Source organism: Protobothrops mucrosquamatus, unplaced genomic scaffold (assembly GCF_001527695.2).
Source record: "Protobothrops mucrosquamatus isolate PMUCROS unplaced genomic scaffold, P.Mucros_1.0 scaffold7, whole genome shotgun sequence".
Lineage (NCBI taxonomy): Eukaryota > Metazoa > Chordata > Lepidosauria > Squamata > Viperidae > Protobothrops > Protobothrops mucrosquamatus.
In genome coordinates, this window is record NW_015386394.1 from 248,419 (window position 1) to 271,062 (window position 22,644).

At 34.4% G+C, this 22,644-nt stretch overlaps 1 protein-coding gene across 1 annotated transcript; it reads right to left on the reverse strand.

Moving 5' to 3' along the window:
• Positions 1-8,069: 8,069 nt before the first annotated feature.
• On the reverse strand, positions 8,070-21,461 carry LOC114922211 (vomeronasal type-2 receptor 26-like). Its single transcript, XM_029282993.1, has 6 exons — positions 21,253-21,461; positions 20,139-20,430; positions 17,584-18,441; positions 16,205-16,432; positions 9,431-9,557; positions 8,070-8,968 (listed from the first exon to the last, which is right to left on the reverse strand). The coding sequence occupies exons 1-6, from the start codon at positions 21,459-21,461 to the stop codon at positions 8,070-8,072; spliced, it is 2,613 nt and encodes an 870-aa protein (XP_029138826.1).
• Positions 21,462-22,644: the final 1,183 nt, after the last annotated feature.

The following is a 22,644-nucleotide window of genomic DNA, read 5'->3' on the forward strand; positions in this document are numbered from 1 at the left end:
TAGGGAGGATTTTATTTAGGGTGATTTTAAAAATAATTTTAAATAGAGACACAGCTTCTAATATTCGGTTTTTTAATCTGGTTTTACAGGGGTTTGTATTTTTATGCTTTGTATTTGTACTGTTTTTAATACGCTGTGCACCGCCCTGAGTCCTGCGGGAGAAGGGCGGTATATAAATTAAATTATAATAATAATAAATAATAATAAGAAAGAGAAGAATTTACTTTTGGAGTTAATAATGTTTAAATAAAAAAACACTTGGGACACCTGAACAGTAAATGAATATGTTAGTTTAAGATTAAATATTTGCAAAACTAAGAAAGCATGATACAGGATCTTTGGGATGGATAATGAGTTTATAAACTTTTATTGATTAATAAAATTTATATAGAGTGATACATTTAATGGAAATCTGTTTTAGAAATGTTTTAATGAGCTTATAACAATATAAATAGAGAATGTTAGTTTATTTTTAATTATATAACTTGGATGAAATGTTAGATTATTGAATGAATTGGTTTTAGAAAGATATTGACTTGATTATAATGTTTTTAAATAAATGGAGTTTATGAAGCTTAAAAGTTTAAATGTGTGAAGAAATATAGGTCTCTATAGATTAAAACTTTTTATTGATTAATGAAATTGCTAGACATAGTAATGAATGAATTTATTTGAAAATGTATTAATTTGATTATAATATTCTATATAGATAGAGAGGGAAATTTTTAAGAACTAATGGGTATATATTTATTATGTTATTGTTTGTTTTTAAAAAAAATTGGATCACCATGTTTCCATGTGGGTTCTTAAGCTGTGTTGGTGTAAAATGGAAAACTAATAAAATTGTTTTGAAAAAAAATTGTGTAAGTGAAAAGTTCATCTTAAATTCTGTAACTTCCTGCATTAATACATTTTGATTATTTCTCTCTGATGTTTCTTTTCTATAGAATGTTTGCTGTGCTGAGACTAACAGTTATTTTCAGGCATAACCTGGGGTAATAATCTATATAATTATGGAATTATGGTACTAATATAGTATGTAATTTTAATATATCTGTACATCCTCTTTGTTCTGAAGAAAATTCTGACACTAAATGTTTGAATCAGTTCTGAGATGTGCCCGGATTTGTTTTGGCTATTCCTGTTAAAAAATTGTGATTGGTTCTCTCTTCACAATGAACACTCTTAACTAAGTTTGAAATACAATTAAAACTCAAATATCCACACTAGACCTAATTTTCATCCATAATACAACTTGGCTACATTAATACTTGTTAGATTAGTACAGATTCTTTTGAAGTAATAGAGACATTTACAGGAAAATCAGAACGTTTATTAATTTTTTGTATTTGAAAACAATAAAATTAATTTAATAATAATAATAATAATTTTTGAGAAAAACATTTTTACTAGTTTGCTGCAAAATAAATGTGGAGAAATTTTGTGACACACATACAGAGTGTGTAACATCCTTAAATTGATCATCATTATTAGACCTAATTGTGCCCACAATATAAGTCAATTGTTCAACCACATTTCATTACTAGCTTTATTTATAATTCTAGACTGAGTATTTCAATATCTTAGAAACAATTATATTGGCTAGGAACTGTAAATGAATTTTAAGTTATCTATATGTTGTCTGTATAAATAATAGGTGAGAGGAACAGGTGGAGACTGAATTATCTTAAATTTGTCCTTACAACATATATGTAGAATACCAAAATGAGGCCAAATGTTAAGATGAGCACAAAGGCACTAGCCAAAATGACTTCTACTTCATTCTAGTAGGTTTTTTCACAGACAAGTATAGTAAAAATTCAAGGGGAAAAGTAGTTTCTTCTGACCACAAGGATCAATGGAAATTGAAAGCTATAAACTGAAAGCCAGAAGATGAATTTCTGTCAAAATTGACAATGCTCCAATAATCTTGGAATCCCTCTTTGATAATCATGCTGATGGAGGATACTTGGCATGGATTCAGATGCCATTTTTTTTATTCTTCGAACTGCAATTTCAATTAATCTGGTATTCAATAAGGGATTAGTAGGATGGGAGTAGTGATGAAGGATAATATTGTTATTATCTGGGCATCCGGGTAGAAATATTACCTGGAATAAGCAAAACAGGAAACAGAACAGAGCAACTTGGAAGTACAGATTTTATAAGTCTTGATACTTCCCGATCACTTATAACTGTCTTCCTTTCTTCTGAGCACATGTAAACAAGCAGCCAATTCACCCTTCATTTCCCAAAAGCATTTTCCTGCTTATATTCAAGTGCTGCCATCTGAGAGGAAAAGGTTCCAGCACAATTAATCACTGCAATGTCCATTTGCTTTGAGGGATATGTACTCTGCCTAATTCCTAACCAAAGCATTTTTATTATAACTGTAACAGTCAGTTTAGTCTTGTGGTTAAGGCACTGGGATAGGAAGCAAGAGACTGCAGGTTCAAGTCCTGCTTTAGCCATGAAAGGTAGCTGGGTGGCCAGTCACTCTCACTCAACCCACCTCACCTCACAGAATTGTTATTGTGGGGAAAATAGGAGGAGGAAGGTGTATTGGATATGTTCCACAACCTTGAGCTATTTGTAAAAATAATAAAGGTGGGATACAAATAATAATATAAAAATACTGGGCAGCTAAAGAGGCATGTGGCTTTAATGTTTTTCCTGTTTGCTAATTTTTTATTTTGTTAGGGCATCTCTAAGCTGAGCCACATGTATTTCATATTTTTCACATCACAGCAATCCACTCCTAGAGTATTACTTATTTAGAAGTTGTTTAGTGTGCTACATGTTTTAAAAAGGGAAAAAATGTTCATTACTGCTTTCTTCTTAATAATTGTTTCCTATTCAGCTCAGATCGCAACAAAATAATGTAGCAATTGGGAAAAAAGAGACAACCCAGCAATCCAGCACTGGAAGATAAGATACAGAAGATCTCCACAGCTATCATATATTTTCCTTGGGTACTCAAGTAAGTGGGGACAAATGTGAACCAAACACTACAAAATACCAACATGCTGAACGTTATAAGTTTGGTTTCATTAAAACTACTTGGCAACTTACGGGCAAAGAAAGCCACAGTGAAACTGACTATTGCCAGGAAACCCATGTAGCTCAGGACACAATAAAACATGACTGGGGATGACTCATTGCACTTCAAAACAATCACTTCTATCTATCTATCTATCTATCTATCTATCTATCTATCTATCTATCTATCTATCTATCTATCTATCTATCTATCTATCTATCTATCTATCTATCTATCTATCTATCTATCTATCTATCTGCAATGACACTCCTGTGCACAGAGATGGAAAGATCTACAGATTCCCAAAATAGAAAAATCAACGGTGAAGTTCATGGAACTTATTGAGATGGCAAAAGTAACTACTTTGTGTTGTTGTTTGTTTTTTTTTAAAAAAAGAAGCTTTGTCTAGTTTTATTTCTATATGGAATCCAGTTTTTCTATTTTTTTGCTTGAAAATGATATGTTATTTTTGGGATTTATCAGAATTGTCTACTATTATAGAAATACTATGTTTTGTTAAATTTTAGATCAAAAAGCTTATGTATATAATATCTGCAACTATCAAAGAAAGTTGGAAGTTATTCTTTTCTTATTTTTTCCCTTTTTCTTATTCATTTGCACTTCCCTCTCCCTATTTATTCCTTTTAAATTCCTTTTTTTCTGTTTTTCATATTTTATTTCTTTTTTATAATATTTATAATATTTTAAAATATTTTATAATAGTTTATTAATATTCAATACATTTGAGTATTTAAAAAGCAATGTGGTGATTGGGTTAATCAATAATTCCATAACAAAATCTTTAGTGCAAATCTCAGGTTACAACAACAGATATTTCTTCTCTTTTTCCCTTAACATTTACTATCTCATATTCAGGCTGGTACATTTCTAATTATATCAACTCATTAAAAACATCATTATTAAATTTATCAATAAATTTAACATATATATATATCTTAATTACATCCAATCTTCATAAACAATCCATATCCTGTTATTAATCTTTATATAATTTTTAACTTCTCATTAATATTTCAATTTAACCTTTAATATCCATAATTTTCAAACCTTGGGTAACCAAGATTTCCCTTATCTCACTTCATAACAAATTATAATGTCCAAAATACACCTTTTATCTATTTAAATATAACCTTGTTCTATTTCCTAGAAGTTATCTATTTCCCACCATATTAAATCATCTACTTAATAATACAATATCCCCTTTAATAAATCAAAACCATTATATAAGTTTCCTGGGTTAATCCATAAGTAAAACATGTTCATGATAATTAATTTTCTTTTCCCTTTCAGACCTAATTTTTCAATATTAGACAAATCAAATCCTTATTTTCAACTAGTTTCCAGCTATTTTAAATCTAATAACCAAAATTCCCCTTATCTCAACATCTCCCTTTAATCCTCTAATTGAGAATATAAAATCCCCTCTAGTGGATCAAAACCCCAATTTTTTCAATCTTATTCTAGCTTTCTTCCTTTGCCAACTAGGCTTCCATATCAGCACTTTTAAATCATCAAATAAATCTCCCTCCATTTTTATATATATTAGTTGAATTAAAGGAGACTATTTGATTGCCAGTTTTCTGGAAGGACTAGCCCATTTGTATTCATTTAGTTGTCGCCCTGGTATTCCAGTCCCTATGTTTGCTCTGATGTATTTGTCTTCAATTCAATATGTTCTTCTTCTTTCTCAAATTTCTTCTGATTTGTATAGAAAGTCATTTCCATTTTCAATGTTGTTACTTCCTTGTCAGGGTCCATCAGCTGTACTTGTTGGATAATTGAGTCTTCTGTCTTAATATTTAGTTGTTCCACTTCTTCTGTTATCTTCTGCATTGTTAGTTCTTTGGTTGTAGTCAAAGTTTGGCTTTGTACATCTAAAGTGGCATCTTGGTCTTTTATTTTAGGTCTCATTTTCTCAGAAGCTAAAAGAATAGTTTGATGTATTTTTTTCAACATACCAAGAATTTTTTCCTGGTCTTCATCCATCTTTCATGTGTTTGTAGATAGTCTTTCTAGTGAAAGTTGTTTGTTAAGCAATAGTCAGTAAAAGTTTACATTCATAGTTCAAGAAGGCCAATTTCACTGCCCAGCTATTCTCTTGCAATTGAATCTCTCGCAGGTGGTGCCAAGGTCAGAAAGCTTATCTATGTTCTGGGCTCTGAGCCAAGTCTCTTTTTAGGAAATAGCAAATTGCCATACCAAGCTTCACCACAAGATGTCACTGATACCATTTAAACTTTTCTTCTTTTTTAAAGAAAAGTCCCGAATTTTTCTAATTCTTTATCCAGTTTTATTTCTTTTTTTCTTTTTGTAGATAAAAACAAAAGTTTCCAGTAAAGATAGGAAAGTTTTTGGTCACCAAATCTCAGAAACACATGAATCTAATTAAATTGAAATTGTTCTTTTAAAGCTTTGATTCCCCTAGGTAGTCAGGTGCTGCCATTCTTAGAGGGTGGGATAGAAATTCCTTTCCCTCTCTCCTCACAGGGGGAAGATACTTCAAAGAGCTTTCACAGGAAGAAGATACTTAGGGTAAAGAGAAGATAAGATCTCACCCACTTTCATCCTCATTGCTTTCAAAGTACTTGGTAGTAAATTTGATTTTGGCTGTCAGCAGCTTAGTGACGAGCCATATTGCTATGGCCGGTCTTTTCCCTGTCGGTTTGAAGAGATGCCCCGGATCAAACGGAATAGATTCTGCCCTTCCGTGATCAAATGGGATTCTCTCCTTGCTCATCACCCCTACAGGGTGACTTTTGACCCTTTCCAGGGTCCCCAGTGGGAAAAAAACTGGACATTGGAGACGAGGCTTGCCTCCATGTGTCCAGCAGGGCTGCAATCATGAACTGGACCACATTTTATTTCTTGTACATTTTAAGCAAAGTACATTTTAAACAAAGGGCTTTAATAAAGGATGGTTATATTTTATCATAATCATCCATACATGCTTTGTGTCATTTTCAGTCAAGAATAATGGGGGTCCAAAATTTATTTTTCCACAGTGGAAAAATGTGTTGTGGCAATAACAATGGTACAGAGAATCAGTTTTCATTTTATAGTTGAGTCATCAATTTCTATGTAATCAGAATGTAATCCAAATTAACATGGACACCCATAACTTTTAGAAGTGGTCTAAATGTCAAATTATTATATGAAATGATTTCTCCCCAGAATATAAGTTTAGGAAATTACATATTTGAATATAACCACTCTGTAGATCATATACTTTTTTTGCTTTCTATCTTCAAACATGAAACACTGACAAACCAGATTCGTTTTGGAATGACTTACTATCCAAAAATGATAAATGTTTTTTATGTTTATATTATCAGATTATTGTACATTTAAACTATAGAAGAGAATCAGTATGTTGTAATGGTTTCATTCAAATGGGTACAAGTCAATATTCAACTATAGAGCTCTTTCTGTGAATTTAGGAATGTTGCTCTCTTGAAAACCCCAATGTCATAAGCCTTGGTGTCTCAGACACAAAGCTAGATAAATGGCAACTCAAATTAATATGACTATTAATTAATGCATTTTTATATCATTGGCTACCAAACTTTTGAAATGATAACTTTTTTTGTTCAATTTATAAATTATGTAGAAGAATAAAATGGTTACAGAAAATATCAGGTTGTTGAATCATAGCATAAATGTTTAAATTTTGTTCAAGAGCTGAAGTCAGAATTGGAAACTGGTTTTCTTTATTCTTTTTCTTAAACTTTAATAATCAAGAATGACAATCTTTGAGGGGAAAGCACAGGTTTTATATATGATAGACAGACAGACAGACTGACAAACAAACAAACAAACACATGATTGTCCTGAGGCCACCATTTCTTGATATATCACCAAGTGCAGGGTTTAAAAAGATCTAAATAATGTACCCTCCCTTCATTTTCTTTTAAACAGAATTGTAAAATTGGTGAGGATTGCTTGTTATTTAAGTCTTACTTCTTCTTAGTTATGCTTTGATTACTTAGTTTTATGAATATTTTGGATTTTTTAAAAAATGTGATTATTTTATTTTAAATAGTAGTTACGTCTGCAAACAGTGACTTTCTGCAGTATACATAAATCATATGTGGAAATTATGCCAAAGAGTGAATTGATTGATCATAGAAAATGAAAGTGTATAAACAGCTAAAGTTAGAACCAAATATGTTTTTATAAATCACCAAATTTATATTAGAAATGTAGATGTTCTCATCATTTGCACAACAATGCTAATGGTACTTATATTTTATTGATATATAGTAAAATGTTAGAAAAACATTTAGCATGCAGTAAGAAGAATCTACAATGGGATATTGTGGATAGTAATCTGAAATCATTAAAAGTAGCTAGACATTTCAGATGTAAATAATAGTTGCTTGTGTACATTTTATAGCACTTCTGCCTTGAGGAACTCTAGTTGTAATGAAATAGAAATCTTGACTTGCCATATCTATCTTGTTAAGTGTGCAAATAGAGACAGAAAACTACTTTTCTTTGCCCTCTTCTTGTCTCAATGTGGGAATCAGATGTGGATCTCTTTTCTTCCACTCTGTTTCCTTAGCTAAACAACTATGTAATGTAAAAAGCCAAGAGAGAATTGAAATTTATTCAGGTGTCAAGACCCCTTCAAGACCAATTGCCTGACAAATGCCAGAGGAATCTATGTCCATACTACCTCTTTAATCATACAAGCCCCATTTTCCCATGATATGTTCTTCCTCCTTCCCTGATCTTGTTGTAGGCAGTCAGATTATCTGAGCATTAAAAAAAAAGGGGGGGGGAACTAAAGCTGAGAAACAAATATAAAGTTTGTGCAATCTTGCAGGAATGCAGATAATTCAATTACATAGTTGAATCAAATATTCCAAACAGCCAGACCCGCCCTAAGAATCTAGAGCTTACTCTGCTTCTATGGAAATATGACCAATTAGTGCAGATTAAAGGCAATCCTTTCCTATAATTTTGAAGGTGTGTAGCATACTTTAAAAAGTTTTAAAAAAAAGTTTGACTACTGCTTTTTTCTTAACAATTGCTTTTTGTTCAGCTCAGGTTGCAGCAAAATAATGTAGCATTTGGGAAAAAAGAGACAACCCAGCAATCCAGCACTGGAAGATAAGATACAGAAGATCTCTACAGCTACTATATATTTTCCTTGGGCACTCAGGTAAGTGGGGACAAAAGTGAACCAAACACTACAAAATACCAACATGCTGAACGTTATAAGTTTGGTTTCATTAAAACTACTTGGCAACTTACGGGCAAAGAAAGCCACGGTGAAACTGACTATCGCCAGGAAACCCATGTAGCTCAGGACACAATAAAACATGACTGGGGATGACTCATTACACTTCAAAACAATCACTTCAGGTACTGAATGCATGTCCATATCTGGGAAAGGAGGAGAAGTTGCCATCCACACCAGAGAGATGCTTACTTGAAGAAAAGAGCAAGAAAGAACAATTGAACAAGCCAGGCTGTTCCCTACCCATTTTTTGAGCCTGGATCCTGGTTGGGTTGCCATGAAAATGAGAACCACAGTGATGGTTTTTGCTAGCACACAAGAAACAGCCAATGTGAAGATGATGCCAAAGGCTATTTGCTGGAGAAAACATGTTGCCTTCTTTGGTTGGCCAATAAAGAGCAATGCACAAAGGAAGCACAGTACAAGGGAAATAAGAAGCATGTAGGAAAGGCCACGGTTGTTGGCTTTCACTATCGGAGTATTGTGATACTTCAGAAATATTCCTAGTATCATAACTGTTACCAATGAAAATGAAATGGCACTTGTGCCCAAACTGATACCCAAAGGTTCTTCATAAGACAAGAAGCTTATTTTTTTGGGAATACAGGTATTCCTATCTTCATTAGCATAGTAATCATCAGGGCATTTAACACAGTCAGCCATGTCTATGAAAGAAAGATTTTCAAATAAAATTATATTACATTCACTGCAGGAAGTTAAAGGAGGCATTGAGACAAAATCTGCTTTACTATTTAAATCTGTGCATATCCACCTGAAAGATGGGTGGAGTAAATTGCCATACTAGCATTTTGTGAATAATTCATTTGTAGAGATTAGAATAAAAGGAAGAGAATAAAATAAAGAGTCATGGAGAGAGGCAACAATATCTAAAGTGACTTTAAAACAGAACAGCAAGCTAGATCTCTCTTCCTACCTTCCATTCTTATTTTTATTTTCTTGACACAATGCAAATATATCATAAAGCACAAATCTGATACATAAGTGGTTAGCAGTGAAGAGCATGGTTAGATATATGAATATGGCAGGGATTGTATGACCTATCTCTATATCTTCCATAAATGTTTGCTTTGAAAATAAACTGTATAGTTGTATATGCTAATACTCACCTTTGTAGTGGGATATTGATCCTTTGGCACATGCAATGCAATCATAGCAACAGAAGGGTCTCCCTTCTTTCCTTTTTTTTCTAGATCCAGGTTGGCAATGGGCATTACAGAGAGAAAGAGGCAATGTCTGTCCAGCAATGAAGAAAGAAGAAGTTAATTAAATGGGATCTAATTTCATATTAATTTATTAAAAATCTGTGGTACAATTTTCATCATTATCAGGAGGACAGTAGAGGACCAAATCATGCAAGAACCAGGAGATCTGGCTACTCTGCTGTAGTTCCTACACTTGGGAATATTTTCCCTTCAAGTATCAGATCATTTTGAAATGCTATGAAAATGTTGTGTGCCCAGGTTTGGGGTTCTGTTTCCTGCCTGCATTAACATCCATAGTAATAATTTTATTTGGTGCCATGTGTATTTTTTTTCTACTATCTTAATTGTTTTTAATTATTTTTCTTTTTTGATATACTCTGCCCTGGATCACTTGTTGAGGTGGGTGGCTATATGATGAATTGTTCTTTTTAATTTTATTATTTATTATTGTTAAATTTATATGCCACCCAACTCTTTGTCCAGTGAGATGGTGAACTGTTCTATTAAAGGCTTGAGTCTAGTTTGCATCAGAAATTATAATCTAACCAAATTTGATGTGAAAATCTTGTATCAAATTAAACCAAGGTCGGCAGAAAGGAATTAAACCTATCTGGAACTGAGATTTCTAGGTGAGCCCTATTTTAAAGAATCATGGTATTCACCTAACGTTTTTTTCTCAACAATTTGAAGAACATAATGCTTTGAAAATGAATCAAAGATACATGTACTTTGTACAATACTTACTGTAGGTAAAATGCTTCATTTTCAGGTTTGGTATCCTAGAGTTTATAGTATAGAAATTATTCAATTTTGTTCTGTTATTCTAATTATTCCATTTTATTATATTATTCTATTTACATAAAAAATCTATGTCCAATAATTTATTTATTTATTATTTATTTATTATTTTAATTTGTATACCGCCCTTCTCCCATAGGACTCAGGGCGGTTCACAGCATATTAAAAACAAATAATATACCCAAAATACAAAAAATACACAATACAAAAATACAAAAGATATTTGGGACTATTTTCGGCTTAATTTTGGTTTATAAGGGTCGACACAAAGGCTAATTTATACTTTTAAAATTATCCCTACCTAAAATCCTCCCTAGGTCAGGCCCGCTTGCTGGAAAAGCCATGTCTTGAGGGCGCGGCGGAAAGTAAGGAGATCCGGAATCATCCGGATCTCGGGGGGTAGTTCATTCCAGAGGGTGTTCTCCTTTTTTTCCCCACTTGAAAAAATATACTCCTTAATGATGTGATGTCATTAAAGGAACCCTAAACCCACAGGAAGAATTTTGGTTCCATTGTTCAAAATTTACCTCATATTTCCTATATCATATTTCCACTAAGAAAAATACAAAATAGTTTTCGGGGGAAAAGTCAGAAGTGCATTGACTGAATCAGTGACTAATTCAGGAAGATCTGCCTTGACCCTCAAATAGTGCCATCTAGTGAGATTTCTGCAATGCAGATTCTTCATACTACCCTCTACCTTTTGGAAACAATTTCACCCTGGCAGGCTTTCCAAAAACCTGTAAAGACCTGACTTTCTCTACAAGTTTTGGGATGGTATGAAATGAACTGTAGGGAAACTTTATGGTTCTGATATATATGTGCTTCTGTGCTTTGTTGTGGATATGTTGAGGTTTTTTTTAATGCTTTCTATTTTTTATTATTTTATATTTTATATTATATTGTATTGAGTGTTATATAAAATGTTACTGTGTAAGAAATTTTATGAACTGGAATAGCACAGCAATAAACCAGCCAATGAGAACTGTTTTTGTTTAAGACACAGTATTGGCTGTGAGAGGCATCTGATCCAGCCTAGATCTGGGCGTGTCTTGGTCTTCTCTGTATTTTTCTCTGATCTCCAAGTTAAGAGTTGTTGATGTTCCCCAGAGCTGAATGAAACTGTATGTATGTACAAATATATATATAAAATACTTATTTCAAAAAGATTTGATACAGAGGACGAGTAAAACTTAAACACGAATAAAACCCCCGAATAAAAACGTGACCTTTCGACATTTTGAGATTGTCCAATACCCGGGTCCAGGGTCGATCGGGAACGTGTGTCAAGTCTGTGAAGAAAAAGATTGAGGCTCAACATGGAGCTGTAATTAAGCTGAAAGACTATCTGAGTTAAATTAAGAAAGAAAAGGCAAAGACTCAGCTGAAGGCTTGCAGGGTGGCTGTTGATTTAAAGGAGAGCTCTCTGCCTCAATTGGGACAAAAGAATTATCTTATTTGGGCTGCAAAAATGGAATGCTTTCTGAAGGCTAAGATGCTCTGGGATATTGTGATCCACCCCGAGGCAATTAGCAGCTGCAGATCAACGGAGGCATGATAAGGCACTAACTTACATCATCTTAAGTGTGGAAGATGAACAATTCTTAAATGTAGCTGACTTAAAAACTGCTAAAGAAGTTTGGCTGAAGATGAAAAGCATGCATGTGAGTGAGTCAGCATGCAATATAGTGCAATTATTGAGGCAATTGTACAGAGCCCGGCTGCTGCCATATGAGCATTTGTTCCACATGCAGAAACTGCTTGTTGAATTAAAACAGCGAGGAATGCAGATTCCTGAATCTCAGAAATGCTGCTGGTACTAAATAGTCTTGATGAAATGTGGGCCATCATTTCAGCTGTTTTTGAATGTAGACCAGAACAGGGATTAAGTATAGAAATGCTTAAGGCCTGTTTGATTTCTGAGGAACAGAAACACCATTTTAGAAGAAGCCACCATGAAAAAATTCCTGAAGTGGGGATCCAAGGAGCAGAGAGAGCAAAACAGCAGACTGACTGACTGTCATCTCAGCAGAGAATTCCCAAGAGGAAAGAACATGAGAAAAATAAATGTTTTATCTATGGAGCTGAAATTCATTTAAAGAAAAACTGTTTACAAGGAAGAAACCCAGCAAATGGACAAGCTGCTGCTGCAAAAGTTAGCTATTGTAATAGCAAAGACAAATGATTAATAGATAGTGGGGCTAGTCAAACAATTGTTAATAATTCTAAGTTGTTTTCCAGATTGGATTCAACTGAAGGAGATGCAGTGGCCTCAGCAAATGGCCAGAAGGCAAAAGTCATGGGGAAAGGCAGTGTGCTGATTCCATGTCTGGAGTAAAGGTTTAATAATGTATTATGTGTGCCTGAAATGGAGCATAATTTACTGAATGTATCCAATCTTGATAAACAAGGGTTTCAGACCACATTTATAAATGGGAAATGTCTCATAAAAAGAAGTAGCAGTGTATGTGCACAGGACATAAAACAGGATAATCTTTATGTGTTGCAGGCACAAAAGGTTCTATGTGCCCAAACATTTGGTAATGTGGCATAGCATGATTCATGCATTCATCTCTTGCATAGAAAGCTTGGCCATGCCAGCTTCAGAGTGTTGCAAAGGATGCCAGAATTTGCAGAAGGATTAACCTTAAAACTATGTAAGGCATCCTTAGACTGTGCAGTATGTAAATAATTGAAATCCAAGCTATTCCCAGTAAGCAAGAAGAATACAAGGCTGACAACAAGGGTTCTAGAGCTGGTACATGCAAGCCAGCTTGGGAGGAGCCAGGTATGCACTAGTCATTGTAGATGACCATAGCAGATTTGGGTTCTGCTAATTGCTTAATAGCAAAACAGAGGTGCTGCAGAAGTTCAAGCAATGGATGAGTTTCGCAGAAAGAAAATATAGGCAACAGGTATGCCAATTGCAAACTGACGGGTTCAGAATTCATGTCAGCAAGTTTTCAACAGTGTTTGGGGCAGCTAGGAATAAGACACAGATGTACAAATCCGTACACAGCAGCTGAGAATGTGTGGCTGAAAGACAGAACATAGTCTTGCAGACCATGAAAGACTCACTGCTGGAGGATTCTGGTCTGAGCAGGTCGTATTGGGGTGAAGCCATGTTAACTGCAAATTATTTGGTCAATAGGCTGTGGAGTTCCTCTTTAAATGATACTCCATATGCTGTGCTATATGGGAGAAAGCCATCTCGAGCACATATAAGGGTATTTGGAAGCAATGCATGAGTGCATATTCCAAAGGCAATTAGGAAAAAAAGGGCAACCAAAGGCTAGAAAGCTCAGGTTTATGGGCTATGAGCCTGGCTCAAAGAGCTATCACTTTAGTGATGGGAGCAGAAGTATAGTAATTTCCAGATCTGCTAGCTTTGCAGAGCAGAATTGGGGCAGAATTGATGCCAATTCTGGGGATGATCCACTTAGTGACGGTAACTCACTTAGTGATGGTGTCAGCATTCAGGGAAGAGAAGCTGAAAAGGGATAAGAAAAGGAGTCAGAAGAAGATGGTGACTCTGATGTGAAGCAGGAATGGGTTGACAGTCAAGAGCAGTCAGTACCATGCAGGTCAGAGCAATGGAACAAAGGGATTCCATCTGATAGTTATTCCACCTGACAATAAAGGTGTGTAATGTATGGTATGAGCCAAGAAACTATAAAGAAATATTGGCACTACCCAAAGGGGAGCAAGTGAAGTGAAAAGAGGCCAAGGACAAAGAAATGAAATCCATGGATGAACATAAATTGTTCACCTCTATGACTTTGCCACAATGCTACAAAGCTGTAGGATGTAAATGGGTATACAAAAAGAAAGTGTTACCCAACAGTGAAGTCCAATATAAGGCAAGTTTAGTGGCACAAGGGTTTTCTCAGAAGAAAAATGTGCACTATGATGAGGTATTTGCTCCAACGGTAAAAAGTGAAACTACAAGATTGGCACTAGCATTGGCAACGGCACGTGGGCATAAAATTTGGCACTTTGATATAACCACAGCATTCCTCATTGCAGAGTTGGAGGAAGAAATTTACATGGTTCAAGTACCAGGGTATGAGAGTAAAAGGCCTGGCACTGTGTATAAACTGAACTAGGCCATTTATGGGCTGAAGCAATCAGCCAGAAACTGTAACATCTGTTTAGATGTAGCAGTGAAGGGTCTTGGGTTCAAGAGTTGTAAGGCTGATGGTTGCATATATACTGCAAGGTTCCACAGTGGGGATTGCCAATTATTAACATTTGTGGGTGATCTTTGCTTCATTGCAAAGGATCTGGCTCAGGTGAATGAATTTGTTAATCAATTGGACAAAAAGTTTGAGCTGAAAAGTCTGGGTGAAATACAAAACTATCTTGGTGTAGAGCAGAGGTGTCAAACTGCCGGCCCGCGGGCCGGTTTCATCATACCGGAGTCGCACCCACCCCATTGCCAGCAATGGCGAAAAAGCTCCGATACGTCGCGTGACATCACGTGACGTTGCGAGTTTGACATGCCTGGTGTAGAGATACAAAAAAACTGAGAAAGGTAGCTACATTCTCAGTCAAAGAAGGAAAATTGAACAACTGTTGGAGAGATACAACATGAAAGATTGTAATTCTGCTCCAACACCTATGAGCATCGATTTTCACAACACTTTGGGTGAGGACAAAAGTGAAGCCTGTGATCAGGAGATATATCAGTCAGCAATAGGAAGCCTGTTATATCTGTCACAGTGGTCCAGACCAGACATAGCTTGTGCAGTAAGCATCTTAAGTCGCTTTACTGCCACACCAACACAATTGCATTGGATGGGTGTGAAGAGAATTCTCAGGTATTTGAAGGGAACAGTGAATTTGGGTCTTCAAATACAGGTCTCTGGAGAATTGAAGTTAAAATGTTATGTTGACAGTGATTATGCCAATGATGTGCAAACCAGAAAGTCCAATTCTGGGTTTGTGGTATTATCTGGAGGGACTTTGAATGGATGGAAGTCGAGAAAACAAACAACTGTAGCTATTTCTACTGTGGAGGCAGAATTTATTGCTCTGTCTGAACTTTGTTCAGAGGTAATCTGGTATGTACACTTGTTAAAGGATTCAAGTATAGAAGTTAAAGAAGCCGTAGCAATATTTGAAGATAATGCTGTTTGCATTAAAATGGCAACAGGTAACAGAGTGAAAAGTAGAAGCAAGCATGTGGACATTAAGTATTGTAATGTCAGAGAAGCCATAAAAAGTAAACTAATTCACTTGCTTCACTTTTCTTCAAATAACAATCTGGCAGATGTAATGACCAAGTCATTGAGTGGAGTGCACCATGAGAAGAGTATTAAGTTATTTGATTTTATGTCTATTCCAGTCCATAAAGGGAGGAGTGTCACTGTGTAAGAAGTTTTATGAACTAGGATAGCCATAGCAACAAACCAACCAATGAGAACTGTTTTTGATTAAGACACAGTATTGGCTGTGTGAGGCATCTGATCCAGCCTAGGTCTGGGCGTGTCTTAGTTTTCTCTGTGTTTTTCTCTGATCTCCAATTTAAGAGTTGTTGATGTTCCCCAGAGCTGAATGAAATTGTATTTATCATGTTTATATATAAATAACATTTTTAAACTATGCCTCCTGCTAATTTTGAATGTGTGCTTATTTTGGGGGCTTATTTTTGCGCTGGAAAGCTGTAAAACTCTAACATAAAATAAGCTGCTATACAAATCTGTTAAATTAATAAATGAATAATTTTTCAAGATTCATAAAATTTTACCTCTGTATTGAATGGAACCCTTGAATAAAGTGATAACAAAAGAGAGAGAAATAGACAGAGACAAATCCTTGTCATTCATCTTGCTGAAATATGAATATGGAAAATATGTAATATTTTCAGTTAATTCCTACCTGGTTAAACCAACTGTGCCATATCATTGCATCTTCATTAATGGTGAATGCTTCCTCTGGAGGAGATTGAGGATCCACTTTTCCAACTTCCATTCCAGTGAATGATTGGTTGGGAAATATAACCCAGTTGATGATGTCCAGTTCTTGAACAAGTTCCCTATTCTGATCAAAGAAGATCTTTTCACCAGCACTGTTATTAAATGATACAGATCTCATAAAATGGAATATCTAGATCACAAAATAAAATAGTTTTAGGAAGTTTGCATATAATATCTGTACAATTATTAATGTGGTTGGCTTTTTCATGATTTTATGTATGTCCATTATTTATTAGATTTACTCTAACTGCTCTCTTCAAAAGACTCTGGGTGTCTACAACATATCCAATATTCAATTAAAACAATTACAGCATAACAACAAATTATAACAGATCCAACAAGAGAAGAACAGTCAAAAACATTATACAGAGTAGATGTACATACTAAACCTGGGCCTAAATCAGAACCAAGACATAAGAGCCTCCTGAATCACATTACTGAGGCTCTGATGACCAGGTTTATAATAAGGAATGTTAAATTCTCTCCCAAAAATAGATAGATGAACCAAAAACAAAGAAAAACAGTCATGTAATATTTCAGAGACTCAAGATTTCTTCTTCTCCAAACAATTCTGCTCAATTTAATGCAATTCTGCTTGATACTATTGAAAGGAAGTCACATTGGTAAAAAAACAACAACATAGTGAATCGTCTTTGAGTGATATACAGTGAATTCATATCACTCAAAGATTATTTATTATGTTGTTTTTTTATATTATCTACCAATCTTAGTTTCACATTTCATAGTGCTTGAGGTTTTTCATTGTTTATGAATTGAATCTACCTTTTAAAGATTGCTACTAATACTATTCATTCATGACTTTTCAGTGTTTGCTTCAGCATATTTCTATTTTTATAATTGTGTTATAACTTATAACAACTCTATGAACGGAAAACAAATGCCTTTTTTGGAAAACTCTGGTACCAGGGTCTTTATTCAAAACTTTTCTTAATGGGATTCCTATTATCCTTCTAATCTTTAATTAGTTCTTTATGTAATAAATTTAATGATAGCATAATATTATTTATTAATATTTTATATAACTATTTCCAATAGATACATCTTCAGTGTGTGGGAAAAGTAATTCATTTATCCATTTGATTTTACATTTCTTTTGCAGATGATAAATTCATTCTTTCCACACATACTGTTACCAAAACTAATCACAATTTCTCCCACATTTATTTTATACACAGTAATTGCTATGAAGGTGGCCATCACTTCTATTTCCTAGAAGAAAATCTCTCAATACATGGTCTAGACAACTATTGAGTCCATTACCATCCAGAGCACAGGATTATGAAGCTTCCTTCCTTTTTGTCTCATTATAAACTTTCTTTCAGGTGTGGAAGAATACATGGCTTGCAGAGCATGAGCCACAGCATACACAGCATTGTAGATGCTATAGCTGTGGCCAGTTACTCTTTTGGGAAAAACATGTTCAGGAAGGCTCTCTAACTTCTCCTCTCCACTGCAGATATTCTCCTTCTCATCTCCCAGATTAGAATCCTGAAATGCACATCCAAATGCATGACTCCAGAAATCCTTGATAAAACCATCTTCTTTTATAGCGGAAGGCTTTTGATCTTGAATATATTGTTTGAATCCTTTCAGTTCTTTGGCATGAATGGTAAATGATATTGCACCATGGAAGTCCTGCAAATCCCAGGTTTTTTTACTGGTAAAGAACTTCAACTCCATCCCAACAGTCAGGATCCATACTTTCCCTTTTGGATTTCCAAATAATTCTTTATAATCAATGTTTAGTAAATATCTCAAAAAGATCATGGAACGTGTATCTCCATTAAAGACCAAGACACTGACTTCATTATCTATTATTTTTTCATAAAATGCTACTACACAGTTGAAAAAAAATCCTGTATTGGCATTATAACATGAACTGCTGAACAACTCTATGAAGGCAAAACAAATGCCTTTTTTGGAAAACTCAGGAACCAGGGTCTCTATGAACCAGTCTAAATTCATTCCATTTGCCACCAAGAATCCAATCCACCTCCAACTGAAATGTAGAAGTAAGTGGAGGATACCTCTATACTGATACATTCCATTTGGAACCATTTGGTAGAAGGAAGGGAGATTGGAATCCCCTGCTTCAACTCTAGCAGATCCATACATGAACTGCCAAGAAACAAAAATAATGGAATTATACAGCAGAATAATTTTAATATGTCATAAGTATTTAAATAGTATAAATATTAATTGTACAACAGAAAAGACCAAAAAGATATTGCATTTTAGAGTTTATATAGTGTAGCATATAATAAATGTAATGCAATCTCAAAAAGTAATAATGCACACCTGTCAGTTCTCTAAAGCAAACTACCCCCCCAAAAAATGCAGGGGAACAGTATAGGAATTGACTGGTTAGGTAAGACAAAATCTTCCTCCCCCATTCTTCCTCCTTCCTCCTCTTCCCATAACAAAGCAACGATTAACCACTGCATGCTATTGAAAAAAAGGACATCATATTCAGTTCTATGTAGTCACCAAGAGTCAAGTTTCACTCTTGAAACTTATAAATATATTTATACATTTCTTTATATATTTACATATGTGCATATGTGTGTGAGTGTACATGTATGTATGTATGTATGTATGTATGTACATGTGTATGTATGTCCCAAAGGTCAAATTCAATTAATGTAAAGTTGATTGTCTCCTTTCTATGATTATCAGATTAGGTACCACTGAACGATGTATGAACTAGCCAAGGACAGAACTCATTCTGTATGAAAGACAATATCAGCTAAAGAACTGGATTTCAATGGGGGGGAGGGGGGAAGAGGAGGAGGAGGAGGAGGAAGAGATGTCAGACTATAAAACAATTGTCAAACCAATACCCATAGTTAAAAATTGTTAATAAGAAAATAAAGACCTAGTAAAGAATAAAAAGAGACTTGGCAATGCCAAGAAATATGTGGCCAATACACAGAAAGAGTGACACATACATAGAGAAACAAAGAAAAAACAAAACAGAGAACAAGATCTGACAATGGGTAAGAGCAGGAAAGTTAAAAAAAGAATCAGAACTGCTAATTCTGGCTGGACAAGACCAAGCTTTAAGAACAAATCCATAATTGAGAAGATAGCAACAGATAGTTAATATAGCCTCTGAAAACAGTGAACTAACTGATTAGCTGCTATAAGAAGATCATTCTGATTGGTTACAAACAATGGCATTACATATTAGCACCAATAGGACATTGGAATATGTTCAAGAAATACTATTTACTTTCAAGTAAGAACTGGTGGGACCACAAGATAGACCTAGTGATAGAAAATGAAAAAGCTAAAAGTGCTCCAGGACTGTAGAATTCAAATAGACAAGCACCTGTCACATAATAACCAAAACGTAACAATTCTTGATAAAGATGACAAAAAAATCTGGAGGTTACATTATCTCTTCTAGAATAGAAGAGAAAGAACTGGAGAAAATCACAAAATACAAAATCCCACAAACAGAAATAGAACAACTGTGCCCAAAAAGGAAAAGATTGTACCAATAGTAAAGGTGCTGTAACAATAGTAAAGGCACTCTGAAGCATTAGTTGAACAATTGGTATTGTCAAAATCACCATCAGTTAATTGCAAAAGACAGCTTTATTTGTAATAGCTTACATCCTGCCACAATAACATTAATACCTGAAAAAGAAAACTGCCTATTCCAGGAACTTGGGGAGGACTGGATAAATAGATAAAAATGCCAGATCCAGTCTAAAAATCTGGCTCTGTGACCAGTCCTAATAAGTGCAAAAACACATAAATCCAAGCATACAAAAATGACTTTAGGTGAGAGGGGAGAAGGGGGAACTTACCTGTGGAATTTTATAAAGACTCATAATAATTGGAAATTGATGCATGATGTCTGAGATCAATCCCTCAATAATTGCAAAAAGATTGTCTTGAATTATGCACTTATAGTTGGGCAAAAATTTGCTATTTGGAGAAATCAACTGCATTGCTGCATGGTAAGTCCACTTTGCATTCAGGTGACTGTCATAAATATTGAATCCCAGGGTAACATTGGGTAACATTTGGGCATTCCCATTGATCTCTTTCACAGCAAATATCAAAGCCAGGATGTGCTGGTAGTTCTCAGTCACTACACTGAAAAGGAAATGTTCAACCTTGGATCATATATAACCCTTGAAACTTTTAAAGGAAGCAACATATGTTTACTTCTTAAGATTGCAGGTCTATTTGTATTGAAAGAATCTTTCAATTTCCTGAAATATATAACCCTTGAAATTTTTAAAGGAAGCAACATTTGTTTATTTCTTAATATTGTGTGTGATTTGTATTGCAAAAGGTTTTTAAGTTTCCTGAAATGCTTTCCTCATTCCTTTCATGGTCGTTCATTATGAAGATATTCAAGACCTAAAAGATATTATAGGAATGTCTTCATATAAATATTGGTGTGAATTTGGAAAAGAGCATGAAGCATGTTAAGGCTAAGCATATTATGGAAAGGGGGAAATCAATAGAGCTAATATAGTTTGAAATAATTGTATTGGAAGTGGAGAGTGTACGAGGTGAAGATAATTACAGCAAAATCCATGCTTAAGTTGTTAAGAAGCTTCAAATATTGTTTTTCAGAAAAAAATAATAAGGCAGAGAAAAGTTAAAAACAGGAGAAGAATGAAAATATAATGCAAGTAATAAACCTAAAAGATCTTTAGATAATATTTTCAGCCATATATAAGCAACCTGCTATTCTCCTTTTACGAGTTGATGGCTTCTGCAATAATCGACTGAGAAGGATTTGATCTAAAGGAACTCCTTATACCATAATGATATGCTTCACCCAAAGTGTTTTATTATATTAAATCACAGTAATTGCCTTGATAAAGTGAAGCCATTTGTCAAGGAGTATCACAGGTGAGGTGTTCTCTTCCACATTGTAGTGAAAAAAAAAATCCTTATACAAACATTTTTCCCAAAGGGGGCCCAGAAGGATATCGGTGGAAATAGTATGGATTCATATAGAAGGCGGTTTGATAAATAATGCCTCCATAGATATAATCTCCTGGCTCATAATATTTGGGAACAGTCAGAAGAACATGCTTTGTCTCACATTTACTATGTCCAAACTTGCATCCTACATCAGGTAGTAGCAGCAATAGCATTAACAGCATCATTTTGGTTGCTAATGTATTGACTGCAGACAGTTCTGTTTTTGCAGTTGTTGTGCTATTAATAGATTGTTCCACATTGACAATAGCCAAGGTTTTTTTTGCAGTTGTTGTGCTATTAATAGAGTGTGCCACAATGACAATAGCAAGATTAGAATGGTTGCCCTCTTTGCTGATATTTGGAAGATAAATGAAGAAAGGAAGGAAGGAATGACAAAAAAGTATATTTGTGCTTGTCAGCTGGATTTCCTAATGATATGGTGTTCAAAGATACATTAATAGCATCCTTTACAGCTGTTTTTTTAAATGTTATTGTCCATAGCAATCCCCAAAGGGAATTTCAATGCTGCAGAAGTAATTGTAGCTTTTCTGTTAATTGCAGGAACATTGTATGTTCTCTACCATATTGTGAACAACTTCTGCCCACACAAATTTATTAGAATATATATGTGTGTGTGTGTACATACATACATACATATTACACACACACACACACACACACACACACACACACACACACGGCATGAATGCAGCTCAACAAATTTAGGCCAGCCAGAAGAAGCAATGACAAGCTTCTTCAGAAAAGTATTGATAGGAAAGGCCACAGACTTGTCCATGTATGAGTCAAGATTGAACTTAAGGCACTTACATACAGAGAGGTAGATAGCTTTGGAATAGATATAAACCAAGACTGATTATTATCTCATAGAAGACAAATGATAGCCACACTAGCTGAAGAGAGTTTAAATTCAAAACAAGAGAAAAATTGAAAAAAGGAAGGTTTTCTTTTTCCCAGTTGTTAGAAAGAGTTTTACAAAAACTAAATTTGAATTTCATTTGTGTAGTAATGATTGTGTATTAATTAATGATGAGTGTCCTATTGTCAAGATGTACTGAGTATTATTGAAAATGAATATGCAAGATGAATATGTCTTTAACATATTCATCTTGCATATTCATTTTCAATAATATCAGGTTACAACAACAGATATTTCTTCTCTTTTTCCCTTAACATTTACTGTCTCATATTCAGGCTGGTACATTTCTAATTACATCAACTCATTAAAAACATCATTATTACATTTATCAAGAAAATTTAGCTTATATATATCTTAATTACATCCAATCTTCATAAACAATCCATATCCTGTTATTAATCTTTATATAATTTTTAATTTCTCATTAATAT

Coding starts and splice junctions, on each gene's coding strand:
- LOC114922211 (XM_029282993.1), bottom strand. CDS start 21,461: ATGATGCTGTTAATGCTATTGCTGCTACTACCTGATGTAGGATGCAAG. Junction 18,442..20,138: donor GTCTTTATAAAATTCCACAG/GTAAGTTCCCCC, acceptor GTTTCTTGGCAG/TTCATGTATGGATCTGCTAG. Junction 16,433..17,583: donor ATAATCCTGTGCTCTGGATG/GTAATGGACTCA, acceptor TTTGTGATCTAG/ATATTCCATTTTATGAGATC.